Genomic DNA, 13,585 nt, shown 5'->3' with positions numbered 1-13,585 from the left:
ATAAATCTTATCATTTTTATACTAACCAGGATTCCAGAGAACTAATGTTGAAATATGTTACCTACCTCCTGATAGAGAGGTGAAGGACTCAGAATGCAGAATGAGATAAATATATTTTAGGGTATCACCAATGTGGAAAATTGTTGTGATTTACTATACATGTTCAAGAGGATGAGAAGGTAGATCTAAGCAGATGAGATGGAGACAGAGAGAGGGAGACAGAGAGAGAGAGAGAGAGAGAGAGAGAGAGAGAGAGAGAGAGAAACAGAGAGAAACAGAGACAGAGACAGAGATCTTGGAACTCTGAATAACACAATGATTAACCATAATTTCTGAGCATCTTTGATGAAACATGCTGCCCACCTCTTGATAGAGAGGTAATGGCAGATTAACGTGAAATGTTTTTAAGACATTACCAGTGAGAAATTCTGCTTTTCTTGACCATATATATGTTTGTAACTGGGATTTTGTTTCTCTTGCTTTCTGGATAGGGAGGCATGGGAAGGAATTGGGTGGGAGAGAAGGCTAATCTTTGTCTGAAGATGAAATAAAATTTAATCTTTAAGAAAAGATTAAAAAGCTTGTTGCCTTCCTAAAATAATTCTAGATAATGCTATTTGTAACAATCAACTAAGAATTTATGCAATGACAAAAAGCTACTGTGTGATTGATTATGCATTTACTGCACTTGTATTTTAGTTAATATCGGTTAGTATATTAGTATTATGGTTATTATTGGTCCACATATTTGAATATATCTGTATATATGTGTATATATATAAGGCAAATATAGATATGTATGTATCACATTTGTCCTTCAATCTGTAAACATTTTGTCACCTTTTTTAAAAATTATAAAGTCATTTAATGAAATGGACCACTTGGATTATCTACTGTCCCATACCCCCCAGCCCCCAGCAACTAGTCAGTCAATAAGCATTTATTAACTGCGTACTAAGTTCTAGGGAGGCATGTGCTAAGCACTGTTATAAAAAGAAAGATTAAAAACAAAAAACAGACCCTGCTCTCAAGGAGTTTAGAGTCTAATGAGTGGGAAATCCATTAGGTTTACTAGGGTGTATAAAGGAAAGGATTGTGGGCTGGGGAGCAGGGACAATTTGAGTTCTTTCCCCAGTTCCATTACTTCTTAGTTGTGTGACACCCCCCCACCCCTTAGGTCATCATTTTCTTAATCTCTAAGAATACTAGAAATGCAAATATGCCCTTCTCATTCAGAGCCCTGGGGAAGCTTCTTTGCTGAGCAATTTTGAAATATAAGGGAAGGAACATAGCCAAGGGAAGATTATTGATCTCCTATTACTTATTGCAGAAGAGCTGCCATTGTAAAATCAGTTCAGAGTCCACCATACTCTTCCTCGATGAAAGACACTAGGCTTGGCTCACTTCTTTCTTCAGAAAGGGAGAAGGCACTGGCATTTGTTTATCTAATTCTTTGTTTGGATACGTGCCTTAGCTGCCCTTCTAACAGCTTCCTGGGATTCATCAAAGTCATTCAATTTGGTTTCAGTTTGCTAAACTATAAGATAAAATCATATCTAAGGTGTCTTCCAGCCCTCACAGTACAGGTTATAAGGTTCTTAAGGAGAGGTGGTATCTTATTTCTCTTGTGCCCCCAGGGCACCTAGACCTGAGCTCTATGCCCAGCCCTTTAATCAAGTGCATGCATAATTGGAAAATAATCCATGAATGGTTTATATCAGCTGGAGTATTATTTGGAATCATAATTAGCATATCAATCAAGGGCATTTTGGGAGCTACTGTTTTAGACTCAGCAAACACAGAAAAACTTTTCCTTTGACGATGGAAACTCTGGCTCCCAACACCACAGCACCTTCCACCTTCATCTTTCTCTGTCTCTCCCTATCTCCCTCTGTCTGTCTCTGTGTCTTTCTATCTCTGTCTCTGTTTCTGGCTCCCTCCCACCCTCCTTCCCTCCCTCCTTCTCTTCTTATTTTTCTCCCTAATGGAAATTTCCTATACTCCAAGGTCAGTCAATCAGACTATCAACAAACATTTATTGGGTTCCTACTATTGCCAGGTAGTGTATTAAGTGCTGGGGATACGAAGAAAGTAAAAAAAAACATGGTCCCTGACCTCCAGGAGCTCACATTCTAAAGTTCTGATGAGGGAGACACAAATAAGCAAAGAATTATGTACGTACAAGTTATATACGCATAACACACACATGCACAATACATATATCCACATGTGTTCATGCACACAAACATAATACGCAGGTACATATATAAGCATGTACATATATACACAAACACATGGCCGAGGTGTGTGTATACCTTTATGTAAATGTATATATACACATACATTCACGCAGATATGCATACATACCTACACAGTCATTCCAGTCACAGGGAGCCCCTAGGGAGCTGATCCCGAGGTATGTTAGAGCCATTGAGGTATTGTTAAATTTTCAGTATGAGCATTTACACCTCAATCTCAGATTTACAAATCAGGGATTGATTTATTGTTTTGTTGATTGTCTAGACTTAAGAGAATGTCAATAATGCAGAATAAACTGAAAAGGATAAGCAAACATTCTTTTCTTCCAGAGCCCAGGTACTAAACATTTATCAGCCCACTCCTGTTTGCTCTATACATGCTGCTTGAGCTCAGCAAGTGTGAAGGAGGAGGCTCAGGGTATGAAGTCATCACCAGAGTGGATGCCCAGGGACTGGAAGCTTACTACTACTACTACTACCACTACCACTACCACTACCACCGCTACCACTACCACTACCACTGCTGCTGCTGCTACAAATACTACTGGCATTTATATAGCACTTTAAGGTTTACAAAGTGCTTTACATTTATTATCTCATTTGAGTCTCAATAACACCCCTGAGGTGGTTTAACTATTCCAAGAACTAGGAGGTTTACAAAGACAACCTTCTAGAAGCACCTTATTGACTTGTTCCACTGACACTCAGCACTCCTGTGGTCTGGGTCACTGGGGTGTTGGGGTGTTGGGGTTCCAGTGGAGAGGCAGTTGTAACTACCCCCAAGTGATTTGCTAATTTTGTTGTTGTTCAGTCCTGTCTGACTCTCCATGACCTCATTTTTTTCCTGCCAAAGATATTACAGTGGCTTGCCATTTCCTTCTCCAGCTCATTTTACAAATGAGGCAAACAGGGTTAAGTGACTTGCCCAGGTAAGTGTTTGGGGCCAGATTTGAACTCGGAGTCTTCCCGACTTCAGGCTAGGCACTCTATCCACTGAGCCACCTTGCTGCCCTATTTGCTAATAGCATAAAATAATAAAGTCAAAGTCAGGAAGACCTGAGTTTAAGGTCCTGCATCCAGGATTTGAACAAGTAACAACTTCTTTGAGCCTTAGTTTTATCATCCATAAAATGGAGAAAATATCTGTAGCAGCTATGGCCTAGGGTTTTTGTTAGACTCAAGTGAGATAATGTATATAAAACCCTTGGCAAACCTTAAATCATTGCATAGATGTCAGCTGTCAATGCTATTATATTTTTGTTCCCCAACTAAGCACATATAGGGATTACTGAATTAGGGAGGAGCCAGTGGAGGTAAGGTACTTGGTGGCATTGTAGATGTTGGTTAAACCAAGTCACACAGCTTCACCTGGACTCACTGAACTATTACTTAATCCAAATCTATCCTACACCAAATTGTGTTTGCTGATGAATGGAATGATTCTTCCATTTTGAGGAAATGGCAGGGGATGGCTAGCCTTCATTCCTCTCCCAGATCCAATTCTGACTTTTCAGACTGCACCATGATACCAAGTACTTTCAGCTTTCTTTTTTATGATGTCTTCCTCTCATTAAAATATAAGTTCCATGAGGGCAGGGACTGTCTTGTTTTTTGCTTGTATTTATACTCCTGGCACTTATTACAGTGTCCTATACAAAATAAATGCTTAATCAATATTTTCTCTCCCCCCCCCCACACCTCTCTGTTTCTGCCTCCGCCTCTCCCCATCTATCTGTCTAATGCTCCCTTCTGTGCCCTTCACACCCACCCGGCTAGTCTTCAGGGATTACTTAGTGTGGTTAGTTAGACACATCTGTGTACAAGAAGGGGTGACCAGGTGTGATTCAAGAAACTTACCTCCTGGAAATCAGCTCCTCAGCATAGCTGCGAAAACAGCAAAATCAGATGAGGAAGGCACAGTGAGACACATTCCGGGGTCTGGGGGAAAAAGATTCCTTACCCCCGCCCCCAACAAGGGAAAAAGCTTGACTCGCAAAATCGCACAGTAATGTCATTTTCATTATTACGCTTGACCTCAGTTTTGGATCCTTTTCTTTTCCCATGTGTACTTGACTGAGAAGCCTTAATATTCCAACCCACAAGGCCCTATGGGAAACAGAACTCTTGACATTTGTTCCATCAGAGTAAGGCAAAAGATTGCCTAGCAAGACAGTATTGCGGACAGAGAACTGGACTCGGAATCACGAAGCCTTGATGGCTAGCTATGCCACGTGCTATCTGTGGGAGATGGGCTACATCTCTTAACTTCTCCAAACCTCAGTTTCATCATCTGTAAAATAGGCATAATAATATTTATGCAAGCTACCCCACAGGAGTATCATAAAGACCAAATTAGGTAAAGTAGGTAAGTATTGTGATAATGTGAACTTTCTATACTTGTAATGAGAACCAAGGGAAACCCTGTTAAGCTTTAAACTGTGATTGATATTGGGTTGTTTTTTTTTTTTTTTAAGAAATCTCATTCTATACACACATGTGAATTTAAAGGAGATTTAATAATAATCCTTCCAGGGCTAGACCAGCTACTAAGTAAATTGTCACGGATATCCTTAATCCAGTCCGGTCTGTCTATCTCATGATGGTCTAATTTTACAAATGCATTGCTTTAAACTGTGTTAAAGTATGCGTTAACATGCCTAATGGAAAATCTGAGACAGGATATAGATACCAGGAATTCTCATTACAAAAATAATTATACAATTCTGCTTTTATAAAATGACGTATCAAAGTGAAGAAGACTTGGGTTCAAAGCCTCTGTCATTTCCTATCTATGAGACCTCCCCCATCCTAGGGTGCAAATAAAATTGTTGTTGTTTGTCTTTCATCCTTGAAGAGGACTAGGACATCAGGGAGGTGATACCCTGACGTGCAAGTGAGTTGGATTTAAGTGAAGGAGGGCTGTGCAAAGCAACCAGCCTCACTTTCTCCTCCACAGTCATCTGAGTCCAGCGGCAAGACATAGATCTGGACAACTGGAGATGACCCCAGTTGTAGTGGGAGACCTTGGCCTTTTTAAGCTAACAGATCTAAGTTTAACTGAAGCAACACCCGTTCCGTGATTAAGGCTTGCTAAGAACTGAGGCAGAGAATGGCCTTTTTACCTAGGCAAAAAAAAAAAAAAAATCAATCTGAGAGGGAAAGTGTCTCAGGGTTTCTGGCCAAAGCAGAAACAATTGCTCTTTACATTCATTCTGAGCCACTCAGGACCCTAAGGATAACCACCACAATGAGCAAACATTAAATGTTTAATGTGCAAACTTCAAAACTTTATATAAGAGCTGATTGGTGGTGTTGAGAGATCACAGAATTTCAGATCTGGAAGGGACTTCAGAGGCCTAGTCCAAAGGGTGACCGAACAAGCATCCCTTCTGTGCATACACCAACCTCATCGGGTGGTTGTCCAATCTGTGCTTGAATTCCTGTAGTGAAGAAAAACTCTCAGCTGGTGAAATGTATTTCCTTCCTTCACTGACACTTGACCTTGCTGGGGAAAAGCCTCAGAACCTTGTAAAGTTTCGAGGTCTACAAACCATTTTTTTTTTCACAATAATCCTGTGAGGTAGGTAGTGTTATTATTATCATCATTATTATTATTCCAAATTTACAGGTGAGGAAACTGAGACCCCCAAGACATTAAATGACTTAGGCAAGGTCACACTGTAAGTGGTAGAGTCCACGTAAGGACCTAGGCCTTCATACTCAATAGTCCACTAGTCCCATGAAAGAGATAATTGTGATAAAGCTGACAGATAGCAGCAATAAGGAAGGAATAGAATTACTCCCCTAAGCTTGGGGGTAACCAAGAAAAATGTTCTATCTAGAATGAAGTCACCGCGTCCCCTCTGCTCTTTGTCTCCAGTATGGTTTTTCTATGACTTCAATTACAACATTGTTCTGCCCCTAAAAGCAATAAAGAGTCCAGAATCAAGCCTGGATGTTCTCCATAAAGCATACTGGGCACCCCAAATGCCAGACCATTAACAGTCTCTTAGGGTGGCAGTTTGTATCCATCACCCTCCTGTCAAAATAAAAATACGCAAATGACTCCACGGGCAAATGGCCCATCACCCTTTTGCCCAGATTGTAGAGCTGAGATGAAATTCACTAGGAATTTGGGTCCTTCTTTCACCCCACTCCCATGCCCTCCCCTCTTACACACCCAGCTCCCTCCCCTGGCAAGAGCAAGGTAAAAGATCTGAGCCCCAGGGACAGAGAAGGATGAGTAAAATGCATTACCTAAACAATACAACAGCCACATAGACAAAGAGTTGAAGCAGAATCTTAGCCACAGCAGTGTAAGGAGGCAACCAGGGTGACTGGATTTCTGGGTAGTCAATTCCCCTGGGTCTAGGTCTGTTCCTAGCTGGGGGACGATCCATGAGTCGCTAAAGGAAGTCAGGGCTGGGCAGGGGGCAGACAAAACTCTAGTTCTAACTTAAGATCGCAGAGTTCTCCAACCTTGGCCAGAAAAGATCATACTCTTCTTCACCATCAAAGTGAGCCCCAGAAGATCGGTCCAGTGGTTCCTTCAAGAAAAACAAGCGGGCCACAAAATTCATAGCTCTAGGTGCCTCACCCTTCTCCCCGTTCAGCACCAGCCCCCTGTCCTTTGGTAAAGCTTCCCGGGGAGCCAACTGACCTCCAGCACATGCCCCCAGTGACTCCGGGAGCATTTGCTTCTATTTAAAGAGCTTACCTCACAGGCCCAGTCTGTCCTGTCAATTTGAGGGCTCTGCAGGATTAGCAGTCCCCAAAGAGTCAGGGCTTTAGGTGTTTACAGCTTAAGCACCTAAGAATTGGAAGCCCGTTAGCAGAGAAGGGGAATAAGGGGATTTTTTTTTTTCATGTGAAAATGACAAAGAAGGACGCAGAGAATTCTTAAGGAATGGTAGGCTTTCATAGGACTTCAAGCTGGGAGGGACCTCAGAGATCACAAAATTTCTCCCCCCTCCCCCACCTTGGTATGGTTTATTTTATTTTTCAAATTTTCCTTTACTTTTTGGTTACATTTTAAGTTCCAAGCCGTCTCCCTCACTTCCTCCCCAGAGACAAAGCACCTGGTGCTGATTCTATTCCAGATGAGATTTACAAGGCAGGGGATCCATTGCTTATACAAAAGCTGACTGAAATTTTCCAGGTTATATGGCAAGAAGAGGTTATCCCCCAGGAGTCTGAGGATGCCTCCATTGTCCATCGCTATAAAGGTAAAGGAAATAGATTGTCCTGTGTCAATCACAGCGGGGTCTGTCTCTTAGTCACTGCTGGCAAGATTCTTAATTTTTTTTTTGGAGGGGGGAAGGAAGGGCAATTGGGGTTAAGTGACTTGCCCAAGGTCACACAGGTAGTAAGTGTGACAAGTGTCTGGGACTGGATTTGAACTCAGGGCTGGTGCTCTACTCCCTGCGCCACCCAGCTGCCCCCGCTGCTGGCAAGATTCTTGCTGGAGTCCTGCTTTTGCTGATCCTTCACCTGAAGATGGTCATCTACCTGAGAGCCAGTGTGGTTCAGAAAGTGCAGATGAACAGTCGATATGGTGTTTGATGCCCAACGATGCCAGGAGACATGCCAGAAGCAGAACAAAGGTCTGTACACAATGTTTGTAGATCTAACCAAGGCCTTTGATATTGTCATTCTGAGGGCATATGGAAAATTATGTCAAAATTTGGTTGCCAGGAGAAGCAACATCAGCACTGTGCATCAGTTTCATGATGGTATGCTTGCCTGGGTTCTGAATAATGGACGATTGCAGTGAAACAAGGCAGTGTGCTTTCTCCCATGCTTTTTAGCATGATGTTTTCAGCTATGTCGTGAAATACTTTCAATGAGGACAAACACGGCATCAAGTTCAGCTACCAAACTGATGGTAAATTCTTCAACTTGGCTACAAAAGGCTACAAGTTATAAGACCAAAGTGGAGAAAGTGTTGGTGCATGATTTTCTGTTTGCAGAGCCGGTGCACTCAATGCAGCCTCTGAAGCTCACATACCACAAAGTATGGATCACTTCTCTGCTGCTTGTGCTAATTTTGGCTTAACAATTAACACCAAGGAAACACGGGTGCTCCATCGGCCACCACCATACCATCCATACTTGGAACCATACGTTAAAGCAAATGGAGATGTTTTGAATGCTGTGGATAAGTTCATTTACCTTCGTAGTGTACTTTCCAGAGATGTACACATTGATAATGAGGTTGACACATGCATTGCCAGAACTAGCTAAGCATTTGGGAGGTTCCAAAGGAAAGTGTAGAAGAGGCATTAGACTGACTACCATACTAAAGGTCTACAGAGCTGTGGTGCCAACCTCATCGTTGTATGCCTGTGAAAACTGGACAACATACCAGCGCCACGGCAGGAAACTGAATCGCTTCCATTTGAATTGTCAGGAAGATTCTGAAGATCACCTGGCAGGATAAGATACCAGACACTGAAGTCCTTTCTTAAACTAAACTGCCAAGCATTCAAACTACTTCAGAGAGCACAACTCCGATGGGCTGACCATGTCGTGAATGCAAAAGGTATAATTGCCAAAAAGACTATTTTATGAAGAACTCACACAGGGCAAGTGTTAGCGTGTGGTCAGAAGAAGCGACCTCAAGGTCTCTCTTAAGAACTTTGGAATTGATTGTGTGACATGGGAGACACTGGCAAGGACTGACTGCCCAGCATGGCGTGCCCTCATCAGAGAAGGTGCTGTGCTCTATGAGCAGAGCAAAACTCGAAGGGGCTCAAAAGAAATGGGAGGTGCGCAAATTTAGAGGCTCCACCCCAGATGTTCACATGGGCTATTTGTGCCCAACCTGTGGTAGAACATTTCAGCTCATTTTGGTCTGATCAGCCACAGTCAGACAAACTGGAATTTGACTTTAGCATAGTCATTTTGGTCCTCTTCAAGAATGGACAACAACCAGTAAATCTTGATACAGAAGAAACCAGAGCCTCCTTAAGGAATGGTAGGCTTTTGTAGGATTTCAAGCTGGAAGGGACCTCAGAGATCATATAATCTACAGATGGTTTTGTGGAAAAAATGAAAACATCAGTTTGTATCCTGGTCCCGCTATCCCTTGTTAATTGTGTAACTACAAGTAAATCACTTCCCTCTCTAAACTTCATTTTCCTAGTCTGTAAAATAATGATGGGAACATTTATATATTCTCTCAATAGAACTTCATCACAATCCTCTGAGGCAGCATACATATTATCCCTTTTTGACATATGAAGAAACTGAGGCCCAGAGAGATAGAGACTTGCTCAGAATCACATAAATACTGAACTCTTCACTTTATTTCCTACTCACCTCACCAGCTTTGTTAGTCAATCAGTCAGTCAACAGTACTTACAACAAGCTAAGGATTAGAGATACAAAAGAAAGACAAAAACCAAAACAAACAAACAAAAAATCCCCACTGTTCAGCCCTTCAAGAAGCTTACACTCTAACGGGGGGGGGGGGGGGGGGGGAGATAATACAAGAGATCTGGCTCTAGAGGTTTTAATAACTTTATATCTAGAAAGTCAGCCCTACCCCTTTTTCTGCCTCTCCTGGCCCATTATTTCAAGAATTCCTAAGGCTTGCTTCACTTCACTCCCTACTTGAGATCTTTTTAACAACCTCAAAAGGTCTCCCTTTTTGAAACTACGATCATATCAACTCTGCCTTTGTTCCTGGAAGGCGTATGTCGGTCTACACCTGTTGTGCACCTCTCCATCACCTGAGGCTGTGTGATGAGGGGGGAAGGAGGGGAGTTGAACCTCAAGTTAAGATGACCTCAGTTCAAATCCCTCCTTTAGATATATTATCTCTATCAATAGAATGTAAGCTCCTTGAGGGCGGGGGCTGACACAAAAAATCCTCATCCGTAAGCAACCCAGAAGAAAGGGCTAAATATGTTGGTGACCCTTAGGGTTAGGGATGGGAGGGGATAGAGCTGTGTTAGGTGCTGGGAAGTATGTCTGCTGTATTTGCAAACTCAGTTTAAGGGCTATTGAATTGTTTAACAAGTTTTCCCTTTAAATACTACTTTTTCCCATCATAGACAAATTCTTTCATGCAGCAGGCATGCAATAAAACCCAAAATGAAAAATAGTGTTTTTCATCACGAAGATTTCTGCTTTAGGGACGGACAGGTTTTAAGGAACATGGAGAGCATAGACCATAATACTAATAACTCACATTACATCAAACTCTAAGGTTTATAAAATGTCATCCTTGTGAGCTAAGGTCTACAAGTACCAGCACCCCATTTTATAGGGATGTTATATAAGGAAACTAATGTCCATACAGTATAATAAAGTATAGTATAATGTAGTATGGTATAGAATAACATAAAATGATATGATGTGATATGATATGATAAGAAAGCTACAAAGTGCCCTGCAAATTCCGAGGGGAAGATTTTTTTTTTTGAGATAAATGAGCACTTTTATTTCTTTGTTTCACAAATAAACTGGCTGAAATAGTTGTTTCCTGTTGCTAATCAAATACACCAAATCCCATTTCTTCATCAGATTCCTCCGATTCCGCCTTGGCTGGAGCAGCAACAGCAGGCACGGCAGCAGCTGGGTCGGCTGCGGCAGGGGGTCGGCCAGGAGGTGGGAAGGTGTACTCAGTCTCCACAGCCACAGCCAAGACCCACTTGTACCCATTGATGATTGAGTGGGGTACTGATGCAACGCTTGGGTAGCCAATCTGCAGACAGACGCTGGCAACGTTACGGACACCCTCTAAGAACCGAAGGGGCAAAGTTTCCTCCGTGATGTCCAGCACTTCAGGGTTATGGATGCTGCTCTTGTCAAACACCTGCTGAACGATCAGCCCAAAGGAGAGCGGGGAGATGTTCAGCATGTTCAACAAGGTGGCCTCGCTGGCACCCACTTTGTCCCGGGTCTTAATCAGCTGCACATCACTCAAGATTTCAATGGTGCCCCTGGAAATCTTGGTGGTGATGCCCAGAGCCTGGAAGAAGGAAATCTCTCAGGACCCAGGCCAGTGTTCTGGGCTGGCACAGTGACATCACATGGGGCAATGGCACCGGCACAGGCAGCAGCTGGCACCTTATTGGCCAGAAGCATATCCCTAATCTCAGTCAGATCTTCCTTGGTGAACACAAAGCCTACATTCCCCCGAAAATGAAGCAGCAGTTTCTCCAGGGCAGGGTTGTTCTCCAGATGCCCACGAATGGCTTTGTCCCTCTCCCCTCTAATCCATCCTTCAAGTCAAGTCAGTAAGTATTTATTAGGCAACAACCAACCACTCTAATGAGTTTAAGGAGCTAGGAAGAGGGACCCTGACCTCTGCCTCGGTAGGGGCTTTCTATGAAAGTCAGTAAGGCTCTGCAGGTGAGTTTAAAGTTAACTCTAAAGTTAGTCAAATGGTGATAGCAGCATTTACTTTTTCTTCCCTATGAGTCTATCTTAAATCCTACTTATGTTTCAGGTCTCGTCCTATCTACCCTCACAGGCACCTCAAACTCAACATGTCTCAAGACCCTCATTGTATTTTCCCCCAAACCCACTGGTGTAGTGGATAGAGTTGGACTTAGAAACAGGAAGACCTGAGTTTGAATCCTACTTCTAAGTTCTGTTCAGGAAGACCTGAATTCAAATGTGACCTTGAAACACGAGCTGTGTGACCCTGAACAAATCACTTATCCACTATCTGCCTCAATTTCTTTATCTGTAAAATAGTGATGATAATAATAGCACTTACCTTCTGGGGTTGATGTGAGAATAAAATAATATTGGTAGAAATGATGTAAACCTTAAGGAGCTAAATGCTAGCCATTGTTATTCAATTAACTTTAACAAGCATTTATTGAATGCCTACTATGCGGTAGGTGCTCTGCTGCCCTCTGTCGACTCATTCATGCCTAGCGGCATCCAAAGAGAAGCATTTTGCTTCATTTCCCATCTCTTTTCCTTTGCACTGGCTGTTCCCCATCATGCCTTGAATGGACGTCCTTGTCTCTGCCTAATTTCCTTCATGATTTAGCTCAAGCTCATCTTGAACTCTTTCCTTTAATGGTTAATGCCCTCCACACAAAACTCCTGGTACCCTACATGTGCGTGTATGTACACACATAGGCACGCGCGCACGCGCACACACACGCAATTATGTGATTTCCAACAACCTCCCCTAGAATGCCCAATAATAGAAAAAGTATCTGTGCCTGTTTTATTTAGTGTGATTGAAAATGAGACAGAGAAACAGGATATAACTTTCAGCCAGTTAGTCACACCATACTAATAGCTAGCATGTAGCCCTTTAAGGTCTACACAGGGATTTACAAGGATTGTTTAATTTTAGGCTCGGAGCAGCCCTGGGAGATGCGTGCTATTGTTATTCTCGTTTGACCGTTGAGGAAAACGAGGCTGATGGGGGTTAAGTGAAATGCTCAGGATCACAAAGCTAGTTGGTGTCTAAGGTCAAGTTTGAACTCAGATCTTCCTGACTCCAGGTTCAGAGCTCTATGATGCACTGCCTCTGTTATTATCTCATTTTACAAATGAGGAAACTGAGTCAGAAAACGGTGAAATGGCTTGTCCAGGGTTACACGTCTTGTAAACATCTGAAGTAGAATTTAAACGCAGGTCTTCCTGTTTCTAAGTCCAATTCTATCCATTACACCAGCAAGTTTTGGGGGAAATGTAATGAGGGTGTTGAGACGTGTTGAATTCTGAGATGCCTGTGAGGGTAGATAAGAGGAGAGCTGACACATAGGTAGGATTTAAGATAGACTCAGAAGGAAAAAGAAGTAAATGCTGCTATCACCATTTCTCTTACGATCACCTCCGGAGCCTTGCTGACTTTTCTAGAAAGCTCCTACCCAGGCAGAGGTCAGGGTCCCTCTTCCCAGCCCCTAAAACTGATTAAAATGATTGATCCTTGCCAAATGCTAGAGTTACCAGCCTCAGTATGAGAAAAGACTTCAAAGGAAGGAAACAAGTGTTTATTAACCACTGCCATGTGCTAAGCACTTCACAAATATCTCATTTGATCCTCACAACAAGGTGGGGGTGGGGGGGGGTGGGAGAGACACAGAGGTACTACTATTACATCCATTTTACAGCCGAGGAAACAGAGGCAAGCAGACATGAAGTGACTTTCCCAAGTTTCACCTAGTTTCCCTGGTTCCAAGTCCAGCATTTTGGCGGCTACTCCCCACTGCCTCTGATCCACCTGGGCCCTCCCTTCATCTACAGAAATAAGTTGAATAGCTTAAGTCACAACGCTAGGCATATCCACAATGACCCAAGGGTGTTCATCAAGATCGCTGGACTTGCCTTAGCCTGGCTCTCAGAAAACC

The 13,585-nt window shown here is 42.7% G+C and overlaps 1 protein-coding gene and 1 pseudogene across 3 annotated transcripts in view; both read right to left on the bottom strand.

The window, feature by feature from the left end:
- LOC118827821 (L-threonine dehydratase catabolic TdcB-like) overlaps positions 1-6,932 on the bottom strand; it is a 35,696-nt gene extending 28,764 nt beyond the window's left edge. Inside the window, exons 1-2 of one of the 3 annotated variants that reach the window (XM_036734139.1) lie at positions 6,738-6,932; positions 4,116-4,142 (exon numbers count right to left, since the gene is read on the bottom strand). In XM_036734139.1, coding sequence (XP_036590034.1) covers positions 4,116-4,142; positions 6,738-6,838 — 128 coding nt within the window. In that variant the 5' untranslated portion in view covers positions 6,839-6,932. Of the gene's footprint in view, positions 1-4,115; positions 4,143-6,515 lie in introns of all 3 variants that reach the window. The other 2 variants (XM_036734137.1, XM_036734138.1) reach the window with 2 other exon arrangements.
- A 3,820-nt stretch (positions 6,933-10,752) lies between these two features.
- LOC118829523 lies at positions 10,753-13,425 on the bottom strand (annotated as a pseudogene).
- Between the last annotated feature and the right edge of the window lie 160 nt (positions 13,426-13,585).

The sequence above is a fragment of the Trichosurus vulpecula genome, chromosome 8 (assembly GCF_011100635.1).
Source record: "Trichosurus vulpecula isolate mTriVul1 chromosome 8, mTriVul1.pri, whole genome shotgun sequence".
Classification (NCBI taxonomy): Eukaryota; Metazoa; Chordata; class Mammalia; order Diprotodontia; family Phalangeridae; genus Trichosurus; species Trichosurus vulpecula.
This window is presented reverse-complemented; position numbering and strand designations above follow the sequence as displayed.